Source organism: Microcaecilia unicolor, chromosome 4 (assembly GCF_901765095.1).
Source record: "Microcaecilia unicolor chromosome 4, aMicUni1.1, whole genome shotgun sequence".
Lineage (NCBI taxonomy): Eukaryota > Metazoa > Chordata > Amphibia > Gymnophiona > Siphonopidae > Microcaecilia > Microcaecilia unicolor.
Window position 1 is genome coordinate 204,998,694 of NC_044034.1, and position 19,204 is coordinate 205,017,897.

Genomic DNA, 19,204 nt, shown 5'->3' on the forward strand with positions numbered 1-19,204 from the left:
CAGGGGGCCCAGCAAGGAGGGGGGAGGGAGCGGCTGCGAGGAGGGTAGCTGGAAATCTCACCCGTTTTTACGAGCTTAACGGCTAGTGTCAACATAATACTTAATAAAACATTTTAATAGCTTAGGGTATAAGAAAGAAGGAACATATAGATAGGTAAGAGAATAAGAGGAGTTAGAAAATAAGGGACTAATTTAAATAAAGTTGCACATGAGGTCATAGAAGTAATGAAATATTAGGACTGGTTGAAGATCCAAGCTTTCACCTGCTTCCTGAAGTAGAGATAGTCTTGTGTTAAGCGAAACTTTTCAGGGAGTACATTCCAGAGTGTGGTGGCTACTCCAGAGAAGGCTCGCCTGTGGGTATCAGATCGTGTAATGTCTTTTGGAAAGGGTGTGGTTAGGAATACTCCTTGAGAGGACATTATGCACTGAGCAAAAAAAAATATATTTTCGCCAATTTGTTTTAAACATACTAGTTAGTAGCTTCATGGCATGTCCCTTAGTCTTCATACTTTTTGAAAAAGTAAACAATTCATTCACCTTTGGGATAATTAAGAAGTGAGTGAAAAATTATTAGTAAAACATTGTTCAGTCTCTTACAATATAGCAGAAGCCTCCCTAGTCCTATTACGATTGCCTCTATACTTAAAATTTAAAGTGCATTCTTGCCTAGTCAGATTGAATGATAAACCAGCTCACAAGCTGCTTGGGCCCATATCTTAAAAGTAAGCTGTTGGAAACTTTTATCACCTATATGGTTATACCAGAAGGTATCTAGCCATTTTTACCTCTGTTCTCTTGTAATAGTCTCCACCATATCCCCTAAATTCTTACACCACCCTACACTCCCTACCAAATGTGCCAAAAAGTTCCTTCCAAACTACACTCCCTCCAACAGAATCCACCCACACTTCCTGTAAACAAGCTTTGATTTGAAAAATAGGGAGGACTTTGTGACAACAATGCTCTGCTGCTGCTATAACAAAATGCATACTCCCAGCCACAGCAGAAAGCCCTCTCCAAAGTGAGCCAATTTACAATCCACTGGTGTTTAAAGCTTGTCTTAGTGAGGGAAGTATTTTATCTAGACCAGTGGCCTTTATTAATTTTTAAGCAGGGGCCCACTTTGGATTCTAATGAACTAAAGGACAGCCACTGAATATCTTCCTGCGGGCCACAACACTACTGACCAGAATGTGTGTCAATGACATCCATCCCCACCAGCCCACCTTCTTTGGGGGGTTATCCTCAAGGTTGTGAGAATTTCCAAATGCACTTGTTTTTGTTATTGAGAAGTGCCTTGTCATTCCAATATGTGAGCCCTCTAGGGACAGAGAAAGTACCTGCATATAATGTGTACAGCATTGTGTACATCTAGTAGCACTATAGAAATGATTAGAAGTAGTAGTAGTATGCAGTTCTTGCTCCCATCCACTTCCCCCTTTCTGTCCTGAGCATGGGTAGAGAGGCAGAGTAGAAGGAAAAAAAACACAGAAAGATAATAGGGGTCACCCCAGGGGTCTCCGAGGGCCGCCATTAGCCCCCCCCCCCCCCCCCCCCGGGCCTTACACTGAAGAACACTGATCTAGACGTACAAATAGCTGCACTGAAATAGCAGCTCCCTTTAATCACAATAGCCAATATATCCCCCAAACCTTTCTAATGGCTCACTTACCTTTTTAAAGTCTCTTTTTTCTCCATCTTTTACTTCTAAGGATGAGGAAATAGTACCCCTGGATCGTGTTTCTCCTCCTCTGGTTAGAACATGGTCATTGGATATAGAACCTCCTCTAAAGAAATAATGTTTCAATTTCAGATACTCGCTTTGAATTTCCTCTACCTCATTACTCCTAACCCCTGCAAACAAGTCCATCCCCAGATTACTGTTCTCTCCCAGAATCCAGAAATGCTAAATCAGAAAGACCTCAGTTAATTGCACTTTTTTCTTGATTTCTCAAGACTGACAACCATCTACCCTTAGCAACCAGACAATGAATACCTATTCTCATATCTAACAGGGATAGGTTTCTCAGACAATGGCAGAGGTTTCTGCAGAGATTCTGTGAGAAATTAAAGATTTAAAATTGTAATGTTGGTACAAGGTGTCAGACTCATAATGCTTGAAAAATAAATCCTCAACCTTTAATATTTTGATGACGTTTGTATTTATATTGCAGAAATTTTATAGCAAAGGGAGAGATAGCACAAGCTCATTCACAGTCTTGCCAATGTTCCTCAATACTGTTCTGGAAGAATCATTTCTAGGGGCATAAGAAGGGACAGTTCAGTTTCCATTCCCATTCAATACTCAGCATTGCAGAAAGGCGTACCCACCCAGTGTCTGCCTGGGGGCCAAGGGGGTTGGTTGCCAGTAAGAGGAAATAAGAGTATTCAGACATCATGCAGAAGCCACAGCCCTTTCCTGGTAATACGAAGCTTTACAGCAATTTCACGATTAGATTACTAAAATCTGCCCGTACAGTACAAATAATTCAGAATGCAGCTACCTGTATCAAGTTGTAGAGCTATTAATCAACTTTTAGACATCTTACACTGTATCAGATAATGTATTTAGTCAGTCAATGTATGTTATCTTTCATTTTTAAAGTGCTGCAACATCTGGTCCCTTTACATTTAAAATGAACAGTTAATGAATTATGTTCCTCCTTGAGTTTTAAGATCTTCACAAGAGGTTTTCCTATAGATACCTCCTTTAACAAAGGTAAAATCAGAAGGTAGATGTAAAGCAGGCATTTTCTTATGCTGCACCATGATTGTGGAGCTTGTTCCCACATGAGATTTGCTTGTGCTCTGATTATCTTAGATTTAGGAAATTAGTAAAGGATTGTTTATAATTTAGCTTTTAATTAAGCAGATTTTTTTTCACTATATGGACTAATGTTTTACCAAATTATTATCAACATATTGCCTTCATATCCTTGGAAGTTCTTGAATATATGTAAACCGCTTTGAATGTAGTTGATATACCGCCTTTCTGAGGTTTTTGCAAGTCCCATTTCCCTCCCCCCCCCTTTTATTTAAAGACTGGTATTCCCTAATCATTAATGCTTACATGTGATGTTATGGTGCTCTTTAATTGATGTACTAATTGTATATTACATTTTGATTTTCATAGTTATAAATAAATAATAGTCTACTGCTATTTATAAAACAAAATACTGCAGAGTGTTCAATGTTTTTGGATTCTTATATACATAGTCCTCCACTTTACACTTATTCAGAAAGATGGGGATTTCATTTTAATTCTTTATAGGATTTATAAACTCACGTCTTAACCGCCTGAAACAGCCATTAACTTTCACTTCCCATCCTGTAGGATTTCCTAGTTCCATGTAGCCAGACTATAAACTACATCCTTCAAAATAACCACAAGTGATACTGTTGAAGAACTGCATCTCATCCTCGCCACAGAGTTCAAATTTAGAGGAAAGGACCCACTTACATAAGACATCAGTGATGATGAAAATTAGACTGAATTTTCTCAAACAACTAGACTACCTAAACAAACAAAAAGAAGTGTATAGAGCCTATGGTTCTTTAGGACTAGCTACAATGATCACCGAGATCCCCCTCACAGACGTCTACAAAAGTACTACCAACCAGGAAGAGAGATCTTACCGAGAGTTCAGCCCATCCACCTGGAAAGGAAGAGTGAGATGAAGGTTAATTGCATAAAGAACCAGATGATTTCTACCAATTACTACACTTCCATGCCTCTTTATACAGGTTTGAGTATTACAGTCCTCTCCACCTTTCCTGTCACACTGCAGCTTGGATATGCTGTTACATTAACATGTCACTAGCCTGTGGGCTGTCTACTAGCAAATCCCTGCTTCTGCAGTCACCATCACCACACACACAAACATGTCCCTCAAATACAAGTACAGTACAAAGCATCAATGGTAATGGGACAGGACAGCATAGTTGTGCAGCAGAATATTACATATGTCTGATTCTACTCCCTCTTGGCTTCATCCTGTGTAAAGGACAGAACAGTGTGTATTCTTCAGAAATGGTTTAGAGACTCAAAGTGACCTTTATGTGTCTGTCTGTGGGAGTGTATCTCCAGTTCTTATTTCATTTTCTCCCCTCTCCATTTTAGTACCTCCCACCCACAGTGCTGTTTCTCTGAAATACCAATTCACTTACCACAGAGGCCAGGATTACTCCACAAGGGAAGCAATGATAAAAAGAAACTGAATTAACAGTTATATCTGAATATGCAGAATGTGAAAGAAAATATCAAGGAAGAGCCAAAGCATAGGAAAGTACAAATTTCTTCCCCTCATATCTACTTTATTATATGTCTTCCAGAACAGGTTTAGAGAGTAAATAATTATTTCATACTGATAGTCACAGGCCAGAATGAACCAATTACTAGTAATACAAACAAAATACTTCAGATTAGAATACTGAATTTAGACAGCAATGGGAAGGCACTGCTGCAAGTGAGGTCACAGAGGTGGAGTCCTAACTGGCACCTGCAAAGTACTGCTGCATGTAAGCCTTCAGAGTTCTAATCCTGCTGAGTACTTATGGGCACTGGTGGCAGGAATTTCACACTCTAACAGGAAATAAATTGACATCACCATCACTCTGGCAGTCCTGATTGGTGCAAAGATAGCAGTGGTGTGAGCAAGCTCACATTGCTGTCACTCACCTGATGCTGCTCTTCTTCACCTCCACCAGCATCACCCTCTTCTTCAGACTCATCATCGTCACTCTGCCAAAGAAAACATGAGAAACTAAACCTTGAACATGGAAATGTTCAAACCATGATGGTGTGACAGGTATGGCATACTGTTGATGAAATTAGGAAGAGCAAGCATTTCCTAGATGTTGGCCACAATGCTATTACAGATCTCAGGGGAGGATAAGGACAAACATTTATAGTGAACCATGACCCCATTCTTAGAAAAGGCTACTGCTGAATAGGTTAACAAACAGTATTCCTTTGATCCTTCCACTGGGTAGTTCTTCTATTTTGTTTGAGGCAGCAAAACTGATCTGGTGAGCTGACCAAGTTGGTTTCTCTGCCTGCAACTAGAGATATAGGCACACCAAGGCTATTTTTTAGGAGGTACCAGCACCTTTTTTGCCACCTGCTAAATTGTTCCGAGGTCCAGAGTGGTACCAGAGTTGATATGGAATGGCAAGTGCATCTCCTCAAAAATAACTTGATATTCCAGTCACGGTCTGCTACTGCTAACCCCTTTGCTGCTGCAACTTCCTCCCTTCTTTAGCTGGCATGCTGAAAACATTCACTATTTGAACTGCTTAGAGTTTTGTAAGTTTGGAGCTGCAATCCCATACGATTCAAACAGCTTCTATTTAAACCAAGTGGGGCTCCCATACATACAGAATGCTCCACAGTATAAACAGCAACTGTTTTTAGCACTCAGATCACAGAAGGGAGGAAGTGGCAACAGAACTGCAGTTATTGGGAATAGAAGACAGCAGGATTTTTGAGCAAGGTGGAATGACTGACAACAGAGTGGAACCAAGGGCAGGCACTTGAAGAAAGTGAAGAATGGGGATGTGAAGACTAATGAGAAATGTATTCTTAACTGTTAATTTCCTTTCCTTGAGTCCTGCTAGACTAGTCCACACCAGTGGGTTATATCCCCTGACCAGCAGATGGAGGTAGAGAAACAAAATTTATAATACCATACTTGCAGCCTGGAGCTAGTGTCAGTATACATCTAACAAAGCCCCTAAAGGAAATGTAATCCCATGGGCACCTCCAAACCTTCTGCCCATCACAGAATAAACAATAAACAAATGGAAGCTATAAAGGAGCTTCAACAGACCTGAGCACCAAACTCCAAACAATCAGCAGATAATCCTAAACCCCTAGTCTACTGAGTGGGATGCTGGTCTGGTCTGGCAGGACTCAAGAAAAAGAAATCAACGGGGGTAAGAATAAATTTCACCTTCCATATCAACCAGCTAGACCAGTGCACACCAGTGGGATACATCAAAGCTTATATCTGGGAAGGCAGAAGACAAGCTTCCCTGTACTGCTACCATGCCACTTGCACTGTCAGCTCTGGCTCACAGATCCAATTTGTAATGCTTCACATGGGAGTGAAAAGCGGATTAAGTCACCAGATAACTAATGTCTTCTGGAGAAACGGCCCAGGCCTCTGCCCAGAAGCAGCCTGAGCTGTAGTCAAATGGACCCAAAGCTCAAATGGAAATGCTTTTTTTTTTGTTGCCAAAACGTAAGTCACACTTCTATGGTCATCTTAATTCAATGAGTAATTGATGCCTTAGTTGCCACTCCTCCTTTATTTGGCCCATGAAAAAGAATGAAAAGGTGGTTTTGAGCTCCTGAATTTCCTGAATTCATTAGTCACTGACAGATACTTCAGTAAAACTTTGCAAACATCCAATTAGTGCAGCATAAGATCCAACCCCTCCCAAGACTCTTGTGGAAAGGAGTAGTGAAACTACCTGATTCAGGTGCGAGGAAGACACCACCCTTGGAAGAAAGGGGGACATGGTACACAAGCACACTGCATCCTCTGAAAGATATAAGTAAGGGTCTCTGAAATCTGGTGGGTTGAGTGAATCGGCCATCTTCAAGGAGACATTTTTTGGAGACACCAACCTGACGGGCTCAAAGGGAAGCTTCGCAACGACTCGCAGTACCAAGGAATGGTCCCATTGTGGCAGGACCACCCAAAGTGGGGGAAGAAGCTGTTTAATCCCCTGCAAGAACGATGGGTTGGGGGGGGGATGGGACTTGATATACTGCCTTGCTTTGGTTTTTGCAACTACATTCAAAGCGGTTTACATAGTATATACAGGTACTTATTTTGTACCTGGGGCAATGGAGGGTTAAGTGAATTGCAACAGAGTCACAAGAGTTGCGGTGGGAATCGAACCAGTTCCCCATAGTAACATAGTAAATGATGGCAAATAAGCGAAGATACATACCTTGTAGCAGGTATTCTCCGAGGACAGCAGGCTGATTGTTCTCACATGTGGGTCGACGTCCGCGGAGGCACAGGAATCGGCATTTTGCAAGCAAAATATAAAAAAAAGCTATGCAAGAGTGTTCTGGCGCACGTGCAGCGTGCACCGAGCATACGCGGACCGATTTCCCACCCGTCGCGAGAACGCGTTCCTCAGTTAAATGAAAAGCATAAAAGACAACAAATCACTCCAAAGGGGAGGTGGGTGGGTTTGTGAGAACAATCAGTCTGCTGTCCTTGAAGAATACCTGCTACAGATATGTATCTTCGCTTTCTGCTTGTTCTCACATGTGGGGTATCCCTAGCAACCAGGCTCACTCAAAACAATGAACATTGTTCAATTGGGCCTCGCAACGGCGAGGACATACCATAGATTGACCTGAAACCACAAACAACTAATTGAGACTGCAGCCTGAAACAGAACAAAAATGGGTCTAGTGGGGTGGAGTTGGATTCTAAACAACGAACAGATTCCGCAGCACCGACTGACTAAACCGACTGTCGCATCGGGTATCCTGCTGAAGGCATTAGTGAGATGTGAATGTGTGGACTGATGACCATGTTGCAGCCTTGCAAATCTCCTCAATGGAGGCTGACTTTAAATGAGCCACTGACGCCGCCATGGCTCTAACATTGTGAGCCGTGACATGGCCCTCCAGAGTCAGCCCAGCTTGGGCGTAAGTGAAGGACATGCAATCTGCTAGCCAATTGAAGATTGTGCGTTTTCTGATAGCGACTTCCCTCCTGTTGAGATCAAAAGAAACAAACAACTGGGTGGACTGTCTAAAGGGCTTGTCCGCTCCACGTAAAAGGTCAATGCTCTCTTGCAGTCCAAGGTGTGCAAACTGCTTTCGCCAGGGCGGGTATGAGGACGGAGGAAAAAAGTTGGCAAGACAATTGATTGCTTCAGATGGAACTCCAACACCACCTTCGGCAGGAACTTAGGATGCGTGCGGAGGACTACTCTGTTGTCATGAAATTTGATATAGGTGCATATACTACTAAGGCCTGAAGCTCACTGACCCTATGAGATGAAGTAACAGCCACAGAAAATGACCTTCAGGTCAAGTACTTCAGATGGCAGGAATTCATTGGTTCAAAAGGAGCTTTCATCAGCTGAGTGAGAACGACGTTCAGATCCCATGACACTGGTGGAGGTTTGACAGGGGGCTTTGACAAAAGCAAACCCCTCATGAAGCGAACAACTAAAGGCTGTCCAGAGATAGGCTTACCGTCTACATAGTGATGATAGGCACTAATCGCACTAAGATGAAACCTTACTGAATTGGTTTTGAGGTCAGACTCTGGTAAGTGTAGAAGGTATTCAAGCAGGGTCCGTGTAGGACATGAAAGAGGATTTCGGGCCTTGCTGTCACACCAGACGGCAAATCTCCTCCATTTCAAATAATAACACTTCTTCGTGGAATCTTTTCTGGAAGTAAGCAAGACTCGGGAGACACCCTCTGAAAGACCCAAGGAGGTGAATTCTAAGCTCTCAATATCCAGGCCATGAAAGCCCGAGACTGGAGGTTGGGATGTAGAAGCTACCCCTCGTTCTGAGTGATGAGGGTTGGAAAACACTCCATCTCCACGGTTCTTCGGAGGACAACTCCAGAAGAAGAGGGAACCAAATCTGGCGCGGCCAGAAGGGTGCTATCAGGATCATGGTTCCGCAGTCTTGCTTGAGTTTCAGCAAAGTCTTCCCTACTAGAAGTATGGGAGGATACGCATACAGAAGACCTGTTCCCCAATGAAGGAGAAAGGCATCTGAGGGACCTTGTGATTGATGTGAGTGGCAAGAAAATCCACTGAGGGGGTGCCCCACGCTCGGAAGATCTTGCGGACACCCAGCTTTCTCTCTCCACACCAGACATCACTGCAGAAACCCAGGCCAAAGTATCGGCCTGCTTATCCGACATTGCTGCCTGGATGTCCAACCGGCACCTGAAACTGAACATGGCCAAGACCAAACTTATTGTCTTCCCACCCAAACCCACTTCTCCTCTCCCTCCACTCTCTATCTCAGTTGATAACACCCTCATTGTCCCTGTCTCTTCTGCCCGCAACCTCGGTGTCATCTTCGACTCCTCCCTCTCCTTCTCTGCGCATATCCAGCAGATAGCCAAGACCTGTCGCTTCTTCCTCTAAAACATTAGCAAAATGCGCCCTTTCCTCTCTGAGCACACCACCCGAACTCTCATCCACTCTCTCATTACCTCTCGCCTTGACTACTGCAACCTACTCCTCACTGGCCTCCCACTTATTTTTGTTATTTTTTATTTTGTTACATTTGTACCCCGCGCTTTCCCACTCATGGCAGCTCAAGCTATCTATCCCCCCTTCAGTCCATTCAGAACTCTGCTGCACGTCTTATCTTCCGCCCTCGACCGATACGCTCATATCACCCCTCTCCTCAAGTCACTTCACTGGCTTCCGATCAGGTACCGCATACAGTTCAAGCTTCTCCTACTAACCTACAAATGCACCGATCTGCAGCCCCTCCTACCTCTCTAACCCTCACTCCCCCTACGTTCCTACCAGTACCTCCACTCTCAAGACAAATCCCTCCTTTCAGTACCCCTTCTCCACCACTGCCACTCCAGGCTCCGCCCATTTCTGCCTCGCCTCACCCCATGCTTGAACAAACTCCATGAAGCCCCATACGCCAAGCCCCCTCCATGCCCATCTTCAAATCATTGCTCAAAGCCCACCTCTTCAATGTCGCCTTCGGCCACCCTAACCCCACTACCCCTACTTACTCAGGAATCTTAGGACTGCCCCAACTTGACATTTCGTCCATTAAATTGTTAAGCTCCTTTGAGCAGGGACCGTCCTTCTTTGTTAATTCGTACAGCGCTGCGTAACCCTAGTAGCGCTCTAGAAATGTTAAGTAGTAGTAGTCACACTTTCATGGCTGAGGAACTTGGAATGGTTGTCCCATGGTCAATTGGATCGAATTGTCTACCCTGAAGAGAATTCCGAAAGCTGGTGGACAGTTGGATTACATCCTCTAGATCCCCCGCAGCTTGAAACCACTGGAAGCTAGGGTCCATTGAGCTGATCTCATATGTAGATGTGCCATGGGCGTAACATGACTTTGAAGGCCATGTGCACCAGAAATCTCAACATCTGCTGAGCCGTGACCTGCTGAGACGCTCGAACCAAGGACACAGGGCAGAAGGTGTCCGCCCTTGTCTCGGGAAGATAAGCTCGAGCTGTCTGAGTGTTCAACAGAGCTCCAATGAATTCCAATTTTTGGACTGGGACAAGGTGGGACTGGGATAATTATAACCAAACCCCAGTAGCTCTAGCACCCGAATAGTCATTCACATGGACAACCGAGCACCTTCCTTCGAGGTGCTCTTCACCAGCCAATCGTCGAGATAAGGAACACATGCACTCCCAGTCTGCGTAGCGACGCTGCGACTACAGCTAGGCATTTGGCAAACACTCTGGGCGCAGCTGCCAGGCCAAAAGGCAGTACACGGTACTGAAAGTGCTGTGTTCCAGGCCGAATCAAATATATTTCCTGTAAGCTGGAAGGATCGAGATGTGTGTAAGCATCCTGTAAGTCCAGAGAGCATAGCCAATCGTTTTCCTGAATCATGTGAAGAAGGGTTCTAGTGGAAACCATCCTGAACATTTCTCCGACAAGAAATTTGTTCAGGGCCCTAGGTCTAGGATGGGACGCATCCCTCCTGTTTTCTTTTGCACAAGGATGTACCTGGAATAGAATCCCAGCCCTTCTTCCCCTGTAGAAGGGCGGAGATTTCCTCTGCAAGTACGTTTACTGAGGCTATGCTGAACTGGAGCCAGTCAAAAGCCCATCCCTTACTTTTGCTGGGGAGCCGCAGTGGCCTTAGGCGCACCCTGTTGACAAGAATGAGCGAGCTGGGACTGAGCCTGGGTAGGCTGCCAAGAAGCAGGAGTGTACCTACGCCTAAGCACAGGAATAGGGAGCGCTCCTCTTCCCTCAAAAAAACCTCCTAGATGAGGAGGTAGTAAACAGAAGACGCCCGGCGGAGAGAGAATTCATAAAATCATGGTGCTTCTTGAGTGGTCAACTAGATCCTCTACTTTCTCACCAAAAAGGTTATCCCCCCCCCCGCAAGGAACATCCGCCATTCGCTGCTGGACCGAATGATCCAGGTCAGAGACACACAGCCATGATAGTCTGCGCATCACTATACTTGGGCAGCGATCCTGGATGCTACATCAAAAGGTCGAACGTACCCTTGGCAGGATATTTTCGACACGCCTTCTGGTGCGACCACCTGGCGAAAAGGCTCGGCCTGCTCCGGAGGAAGTGCATCAACCAAGCTAGGACAGTTGCCTCACCGAGTTCAGCAAGTGGGTGCTCGTGAAGAGCTGGTATGTCTGGATTATGACAGTGAGCATCAGCGGGCCTGAGTAGACCGTCCTCCCAAAGAGTCCAGGTTCTAGATTCTCTTCCTGGGTGGCGCCGAGTATAGTCCATAGTGCTCTAGGCTCTTTTAAGAGCGGAGTCCACCACCATAGAATTGTGAGGTGGCTGAGACCTCATCAATCCAGTTCCGCGTGGATCCGATAGTGGGATTCAGTCTTTTTCGGGATCAAGGATTAGACAGAGGGAATGACCAGTTTCGCATAAGGAATTCTTCAGTACATTATGGAAAGAGAGCCGTTACAGCCTCTCTAGGTGGAGAAGGATAATCCAGGGCCTCAAGCATCTCAGTCCTGGGCTCATCCTCAACCTCCATAGGGAAGGGAATAGCCGCAGCCATTTCCCAGACAAAGGAGGTAAAGGATAGACTCTCCCGGTGGAGAAAGTCTCATTTCTAGTGGAGGGGAAGGTTCAGAGGAAATCCCATAGGACTCATCAGAAGAAAAGTACCTGGGATCCTCCTCTTCCTCCCATGAACGCTCATCTTCAGTATCGTACAAGACATCTCTCAGAGCAGTCCGAAACTGAGCCTGCCTCGACGCCGAGGAACGATGTCCTCGATGGTGGTGCCAAGAAGTAAACGCCCGCCTGGACTCTGGCGAAGCTTCCTCCACTGACGTCGAAGGGGAGTCGACCTGGATGGCAGCCGACACCGATGTCGCAGGCAGCACCGAGGTCAGGGGACCTCACCACAGGCAAAGGGCCAGATGCACCTGCAGTAGATGGTACGGAAGGCACAAGCACCCCCGACACCGATGCAGGCTGGTGCAGCAATCCTTCCAGAAGCTCTGGAAGAAGGGCCTGATGCACTCAATGAGAGCTACCGTCGGACAAGGCTGCAGGGTCGGTAAAGAAGCTGGTGGTAGAATCTGTCGAGGCTTGGGAGCAGGTACCAGGCTGCCAGAAGACCGACACATTGCCACCTCCTGAATAGAGGGGGAGCGATCCTCTCGGCGTCGACGCTTCTCGGGTGCCGATTCCCTCGATGCCCCGGAGCTCATGGCACCGTGTGTCAAAAGAGAATGATGATGGTGCTTCTTCGCCTTCACTCGACGCCAATCATCGAGACTTCTCGGTACCGATGAGGACGTGGAATCCTCACTCCTCCTTGGGGCCGGGTCCAATGAAGGTCGGTCCTGGGGGGCCTGCATAACAGAAGGCCTCGAGGCAGGTGGAGACCCACTTGATGCCTCACTGCTCCCAGCGCGAATAGGTCGTTCAGCAGCCATTACCTCTGCCCCCGACATCGATGCTTCTCTTGATGTCGATGTCGACGCCGAAGGACCGGACCGAGCCCCTAAAAGCTTTTCTCATTGGGCTTCTCGAGACTACAAGCGGCTGGGCTATGGTCGAGCCCAAGGCACTGGATACACCAGGCGTGAGTATCGGTACCTGAGATGGTCCAGTTGCACAGAGTACAACGTTTGAAACCGCTGGGTGTCTTCGATGACATGGAAGAAAAAATGGCTTCAGCGAAATCAAAAGACGTGATTGTGCCTGTTAGAAGAAAAAAGGGCACAAAAAAGAAGGGAACAACCCGATCGTCCGCGTGGGCCGAAAACAAAAGAAACTTTTAAACGGGGCAAAAATAAAGAAACTACGGGAAGTGTTTTGTGGGGGGTTTTAACTGTAGAATTTGAATAAAGAAAAATGCGTGTATTGACAAGAACATAAAGTACTGCTGCAAATGTGGACAATGAAAGAGAAAAAAACATAAGGTACTGCAAATTATATCTCTTTGGGTAGCGGTCTCCAGGGGGCTGGATAGATGCCGGGGCACTGGGCCGCGTCTAGTCCATTGTATCTCTAGTTTGACGGTAGAAATCTTGCACTGGTCCACCTCTGGGGTCCTACTCATTTGGTTGACCTGCTTGCCTTCCCTACTTCGTTGGATGGACTTTACTCCGTAGGGTATCCTTCCTTGTTTTTCAGCTGTTGTCTTCCTGTACCATGTGGTGGTCAGCAGTGCCCAGAGTCCCACAATGCTCTCATGGTAACAGCACAGGATTTCAGGCGTCATAAGTTTCAAAGCTTGAAAGGCACACATTGCATGAATCAGACAACTATTCTGCGATCAGCAGAGAGAGGGACAGATGGGATAGGAGTGAGGGGAAAATGCAGGGGATGTGCAAGTAAAATGTCACAATCTACATCCCCTTCAGACATGACCTGAAAGAAATAACCAATAGAATCAACGATGGCCTGAACATTATGGACTCCTGGGCAAACTCATTCCAACTGAAACTGAACACGGAAAAAACACACTGTTTCATCCTCTCTTCTCAACGTAAGTACAAACCCACAACTATAACTAACCCAGGACACACCCTCCCTACCTCAGACAGCTTGAAAATACTCGGTGACACACTCGACCGCAACCTTACTCTCGAGAGCCAAGTAAGCTGTAATAAATAAAATGTTCTATTCAAAGTGGAAGCTCAAACGACTAAAACCTTTCTTCCCAAGGGACACCTTTCAAAACCTAATACAATCAATGGTCCTAAGTCATGCAGATTACTGTAACAGAATCTACGCGGGATGCAAAGAACAACTAACAAAAAAACTCCAGACTGCCCAAAATACAGCAGCCAGGTTGATATTCAGCAAAACACGCTTCGCAAGTGCCAAACCCCTCCGAGAAAAATTGCATTGGCTCCCAATCAAAGAACGGATCAGCTTCAAAATCTGCACTCTAGTCCACAAAATCATATATGGCATAGTCCCAGGATACATGATAGACCTCACAGACTTACCAATAAGAAACAGAGTTGGGTCTGCAAGATCATACCTAAACCTAAACTACCCAAATTGCAAAGGACTGAAATACAAAACAACCTACGCATCCGGCTTCTCCTACATAAGCGCACAACTATGGAATGGCCTCCCAAAAGCTGTGAAAACAATCCATGACCATCTGAACTTCAGGAAATCACTAAAAACCAACCTCTTCAAAAAGGCCTACTCCAACGATCCTATGTAAATCGCTTCACCCAAAACACAGCATGCCTAATGATCGTACTTGACAACACACAATCTTCATCCCTTCCGACCCTCCACACATACCTCATTCAATCACTATACAACCTTGTATTTGTTAACAACCAACTGAGCAAACGCCTTAATGGTACTATGTAAGCAACATTGAGCCTGCAAATAGGTGGGAAAATGTGGGATACAAATGCAACAAATAAATAAAGAATAGAAAAGAAGGCAAAAAGACTCTTTCCCAGGCCTGAGAAGAGAGCAGAAAAAAAAACTTTACCACACCTCAACGCGGAGAAAAGAAAACTAAGGAACGCGTTTGCGTGACGGGCAGGAAATCGGTGTGCGCTGCATGCGCGTCAGAAAACTCTGGCAAAACTTTTTTTATATTTTGCTTGCAAAATGCCGATTCCTGGGCCGACGCGGACGTCGACCCACATGTGAGAACAAGCAGCCTGCCCAACACGATAAACTCATTTTACATGGTATGTGATACTTTATATGTATACCCAAGTTTGATTTGTCCTTGCCTTTCTCACTAGCAGATTATCAAAAGCCCCGCGCTGTTCCAAACAGTGCTCTAAAATAGTGCTGGAACAGTGTGGGGCTTCACTGCACCGATGATGAGAGATAATTGCATGCAAATTTAAGCACGCAATTATCTCTGATCATGGGTTTGAAGTGCGAGAGAATTGTGCCTGAGCATGCGCTCAATGCAATCCTCCCACACTGGTTTGACAGGTCTGGGCTGTCAAAAGCCCAACCTGTCAAACACAGGGGCTGGAGGTCCATGGGACCACCAGGCCCCAACTACCCCTACCCCGAGCAACTGGGGCTGGAGACCTCAGGTCCCCCTGACGATGCCCCCCCCCCCCTAGGTTCAGGGAGGGCTGGAGATCCGGTGGGTCTCCAGCCCCCCCTAACTCCCCTCAACATGTCCAAACAGTCCCTGGTGGCCCAGTGGGCGACAAAACCCCTCCTCCCAGCGACAGGGGCACAGGACTATAGAAGTCTACCCAGTACTGTTCTTGTACTAAGTTCTGAAGCTAATGTCGAAGCCCCTTAAAATTTACACTCTAGCCCATCCCTATCTATTCAGTCATGATCAGGGCGTAGACTGTAGCAGTCTGCCCAGCTCCTGTTTTGCTTCCCAATTACCTGTATCGTCACCCAATCTCTGCTAAGATTCCACGGAACCATTCCTTCTAAACAGGATTCCTTTGTTTTATCCCATGCATGTTTGAATTCCATTACCGTTTTCATCTCCACCACCTCGCGAAGGAGGGCATTTCACATATCCACCACCCTCTCCGTGAAAAAATACTTTCTGCCATTAGTCCTGAGTCTGCTCCCCTTCAGTCTCAATTCATGTCCTCTAGTTCTACCGCCTTCCCATCTCCAGAAAAGGTTCATTTGCGGATTAATACCTTTCAAATATTTGAACGCTTGTATCATGTCGCCCCTGTTTCTCCTTTCCTCCAAGGTATACATGTTCAGGTGATCAAGTCTCTCCTCGTACGGTTTGCAACGCAAATCCCATACCATTTTTGTAGCATTTCTTTGCACCGCTTCCAATCTTTTTACATCTTTAGCAAGATATGGCCTCCAAAACTGAACACAAAACTCAAAGTGGGGCATCACCAATGACTTGTAGAGGGGCATCAACACCTCCTTTCTTCTGCTGGTTATGTCCCTCTCTATGCAGCCTACCATTCTTCTGGCCATGGCAGTCACCTTCTCACATTGTTTCTTCACCTTTAGATCCTCAGACACCAACACCTCAGGATCAAAGTCCACTAGGCTACTCCTCCACTCCACCATAGGCTTTCCCCAGGAGGGTCTCAACAGCAGGCCAGAACTGCCACATGGACTTTGAGGGAATTCAGGACTAGACCCTAATCTAGCCCATCCTGGAAAAAGGAAAGAATCACAGAAACATCCACCTTCCAGGGCGAGAACTTTCTTCGACCACCTCATGATTCAAAGGTCTTCCAAATCTTTACCTACACTAGAAAGATAAAGAACTTCCTGGCCTGTTACAAGCTTTAATAATGAGCACCAAGTTCCCTTTATGCCTCAAACATTTCCTCTCAAGGGCCTGGCTACAAGCCAGAAGGGATCTGGATATGCCAGGACGACCGGTCCATGGTAGAGAAGGCCCACTCCCTTGGTAACAGGAGTGGCTTCTCCACCAAAAGCCAAATCAGATCTGCATACCACAGATGCCTTGGCCACTCCAGCACCACAAGATCACTAGGGATGGGTGCTACACCACCCTGCACAAAACTCATCCCACCATTGGGGGGGGGGGAGGGACATGTACAGACTCGAGTTCACCAAGCCTACACCAAAGAATCTATCTCTGCCAAGCCTCTTGCAGACCATCAGATCGAACCTCAACATCCCCCAGTGATCCACAATGAGCTGGAAGGCTGACTCATATGGGCTCCACTCCCCTGGATCCAGAATGTGATGACTGAGAAAGTCCACCTGGACGTTGTCTAACCCAGCAATATGCATTGCCAAGAGCACCAAGGGGTGGGGCTCGCCCCAGCGCACAGCAATAAGATCTCCAGCGCCACCATCTAGCTCTTGGTCCTGCCCTGCCTGTTGACATTAGCCATCACTGTCACATTGTTCTGAGAAAACTCCGATTTGCGTCCCTCAAATGATGGGAAAATACTCTACAATGCCAAGAATATCACCCAGCCAGCTGATGGACCAGGAGGCCTCCACTAGTGTGACCATATGCCCGGTAATGCACTGGACTGACAAAGAACTCCTCAGGCCTTGCAACTGATCTCTGTGATAATCATAGTCCATTCCAGAACCACCAACAGCACCCTCCAAGTACTTCCAGGGTGGCAGAAGAGAAAATATGCTTATGGAGTCCCTCACATCTTTGATCATGGGGTCTTTTAACAGCAGTACTACCTTCCACTGGGACTGTTGTCTTCTTGGTCATGGCTGTGACCAGGGCATCCACACCTTCAGGAGGGGAAAGAGATAGTCCACATCCTCCCAGGGAAGCAGATAGAAACAGGGCACAAGCACAGCCCCAAGGGTCTACCATGCTTTAAGGACCATTTTAGAAATGGACTCAATGGAGGGAGTCTCATGAGCTTATGGAGCATTGCAAGGGATGCAGTGATCCTCTAGTCTCCATGTTGGGGAAGTGGGGCTGTAGCCAACTGGACAACCTTAGAAATTTAATCAATAAGAGCAGGGAGCTCCTCACATTGAAACACACATGCCACTGGAGACTCTGTCATTCTCTGGCCACATATCTCCACTCCAAGGATTCAGGGCGCACCAGGGGCGATGGTCCCAGCATCTCCTCTGCACATTTCAAAGTCTCCACAGGGGGGAAGCTCCCCCTAACCACTGTGGGGTCCTTCACCTGCTTACTGCATGGTCCTTTCTTGCCCCCTCTCCTGAAGCAGTACACCCCCGTTTGCTGTGCAGAAGCTGCTCAGCCAGCATCAAATATGGCTGCTGCTCCCTCCAAAAGCTGCAGATCCACAACTACTGGGGCCAAGTCCAAAGGGAGCTCCATTTGTGCAGGGGCACCCAATAAATTCACCAGGGGATACCCAGTACCAGAGTCCCCCACTCCTGAAGACTCCACTCTACAACTGGGACATGTGGAACAGGCCGTGTCCAACAGCCAGAAGCCACTGCAGAAGCTGCAGCAATGCAGTATGCTGCATCTCTCCCCCTTTCCTGCAACCACCTGACCGGGAATAAGGGCGTTCCCTCACTGGCTGAGGCTGGAAGCCTATCTTCCTCTGGAGCTCAACCTTATGGTTTCACTTTTACTTTTTTGTTGTTAAACTTGTACCAGAAATTTCCAAGTACCAGAATGTTTAAACCCTTTTTTTCTTTTTAATGGGATGAGGTTCTGGAGGGAGAACAACGGGAAGGGGGGGGGGGGGCAGGGCCTGGCCCTGGCTGGCAGGGACCCCTTACAGCCTATGTCAGCTGCTTCAGGGACCCAGTCTGCATAATAAAAATTACCCCCCCCCCCCCATCTCAACCAGGAAACAGCCCATAGACCAAACCTGGGAGAAAAAAAAAAACAGCCCAAGGCAAGAACTCAACCAGGCAGACACTGGCAATGGTTTGGGTCAGAGGAAGTAAAGCCAAAAAACAAAAGCCAAATACCAGCTACACCAGTCCAACCTGCATCATCTGCTGAAGGTAGAGAAATACTAACTAGCTCAGGACTGAACTTACTGTTATATACTGGTGATGCCACTAGAAACTGTTAGGGGATGTAAACCACAGATGTAGACGGGTCTAGCTGGATGATAACGAAGCCAGGATTTGGGTGAACAACGGGGACTTGGCGATCAAGTGGGTATGTGAGATGGTAAAAGAAGGGTGAGGAAGGATTGAGAAGCAATACAGATGAGGACAAGAGAGATGGTGAGAAACAGTTAAAAAAGGACAAGGGTGCTTTGGAGGAGTGGTCTGAAGGGGAAGAGGGTGGGAATGTGGTTGGGAAGTGTTAAAAGGGAGCTAGTAGATTGGGTAGAAGGTAAAACAGAGAGTGGAAAAGAGTAGAGAGAAAAAATGGAAAATGGAAAGGGACCCTTTAAAAAAAACTTGGGAGAAGACTTAACATTTTATTTTAGTTTTTAGAAACTTGCATAGGTCAACTTTGAGAATATTCATTTTTTTTATATTTCCATTGTGCATGATATATGCAGAAATGTGCTTCTATTTTTCTACAATGTTGTGCTACTCAGTCTTGAATTTCTATTTTGAGATCTTTTTCTATATATTTCAGGGGGGT

The 19,204-nt window shown here is 46.2% G+C and overlaps 1 protein-coding gene across 1 annotated transcript in view; it reads right to left on the reverse strand.

Moving 5' to 3' along the window:
• Positions 1-19,204, reverse strand: part of LOC115468956 (protein phosphatase 1 regulatory subunit 12A-like) — a 489,777-nt gene that overhangs the window by 72,617 nt on the left and 397,956 nt on the right. Inside the window, 3 exon segments of the mRNA XM_030201143.1 lie at positions 1,676-1,790; positions 3,640-3,659; positions 4,682-4,744. Of these exon segments, the coding sequence (XP_030057003.1) occupies positions 1,676-1,790; positions 3,640-3,659; positions 4,682-4,744 (198 nt within the window).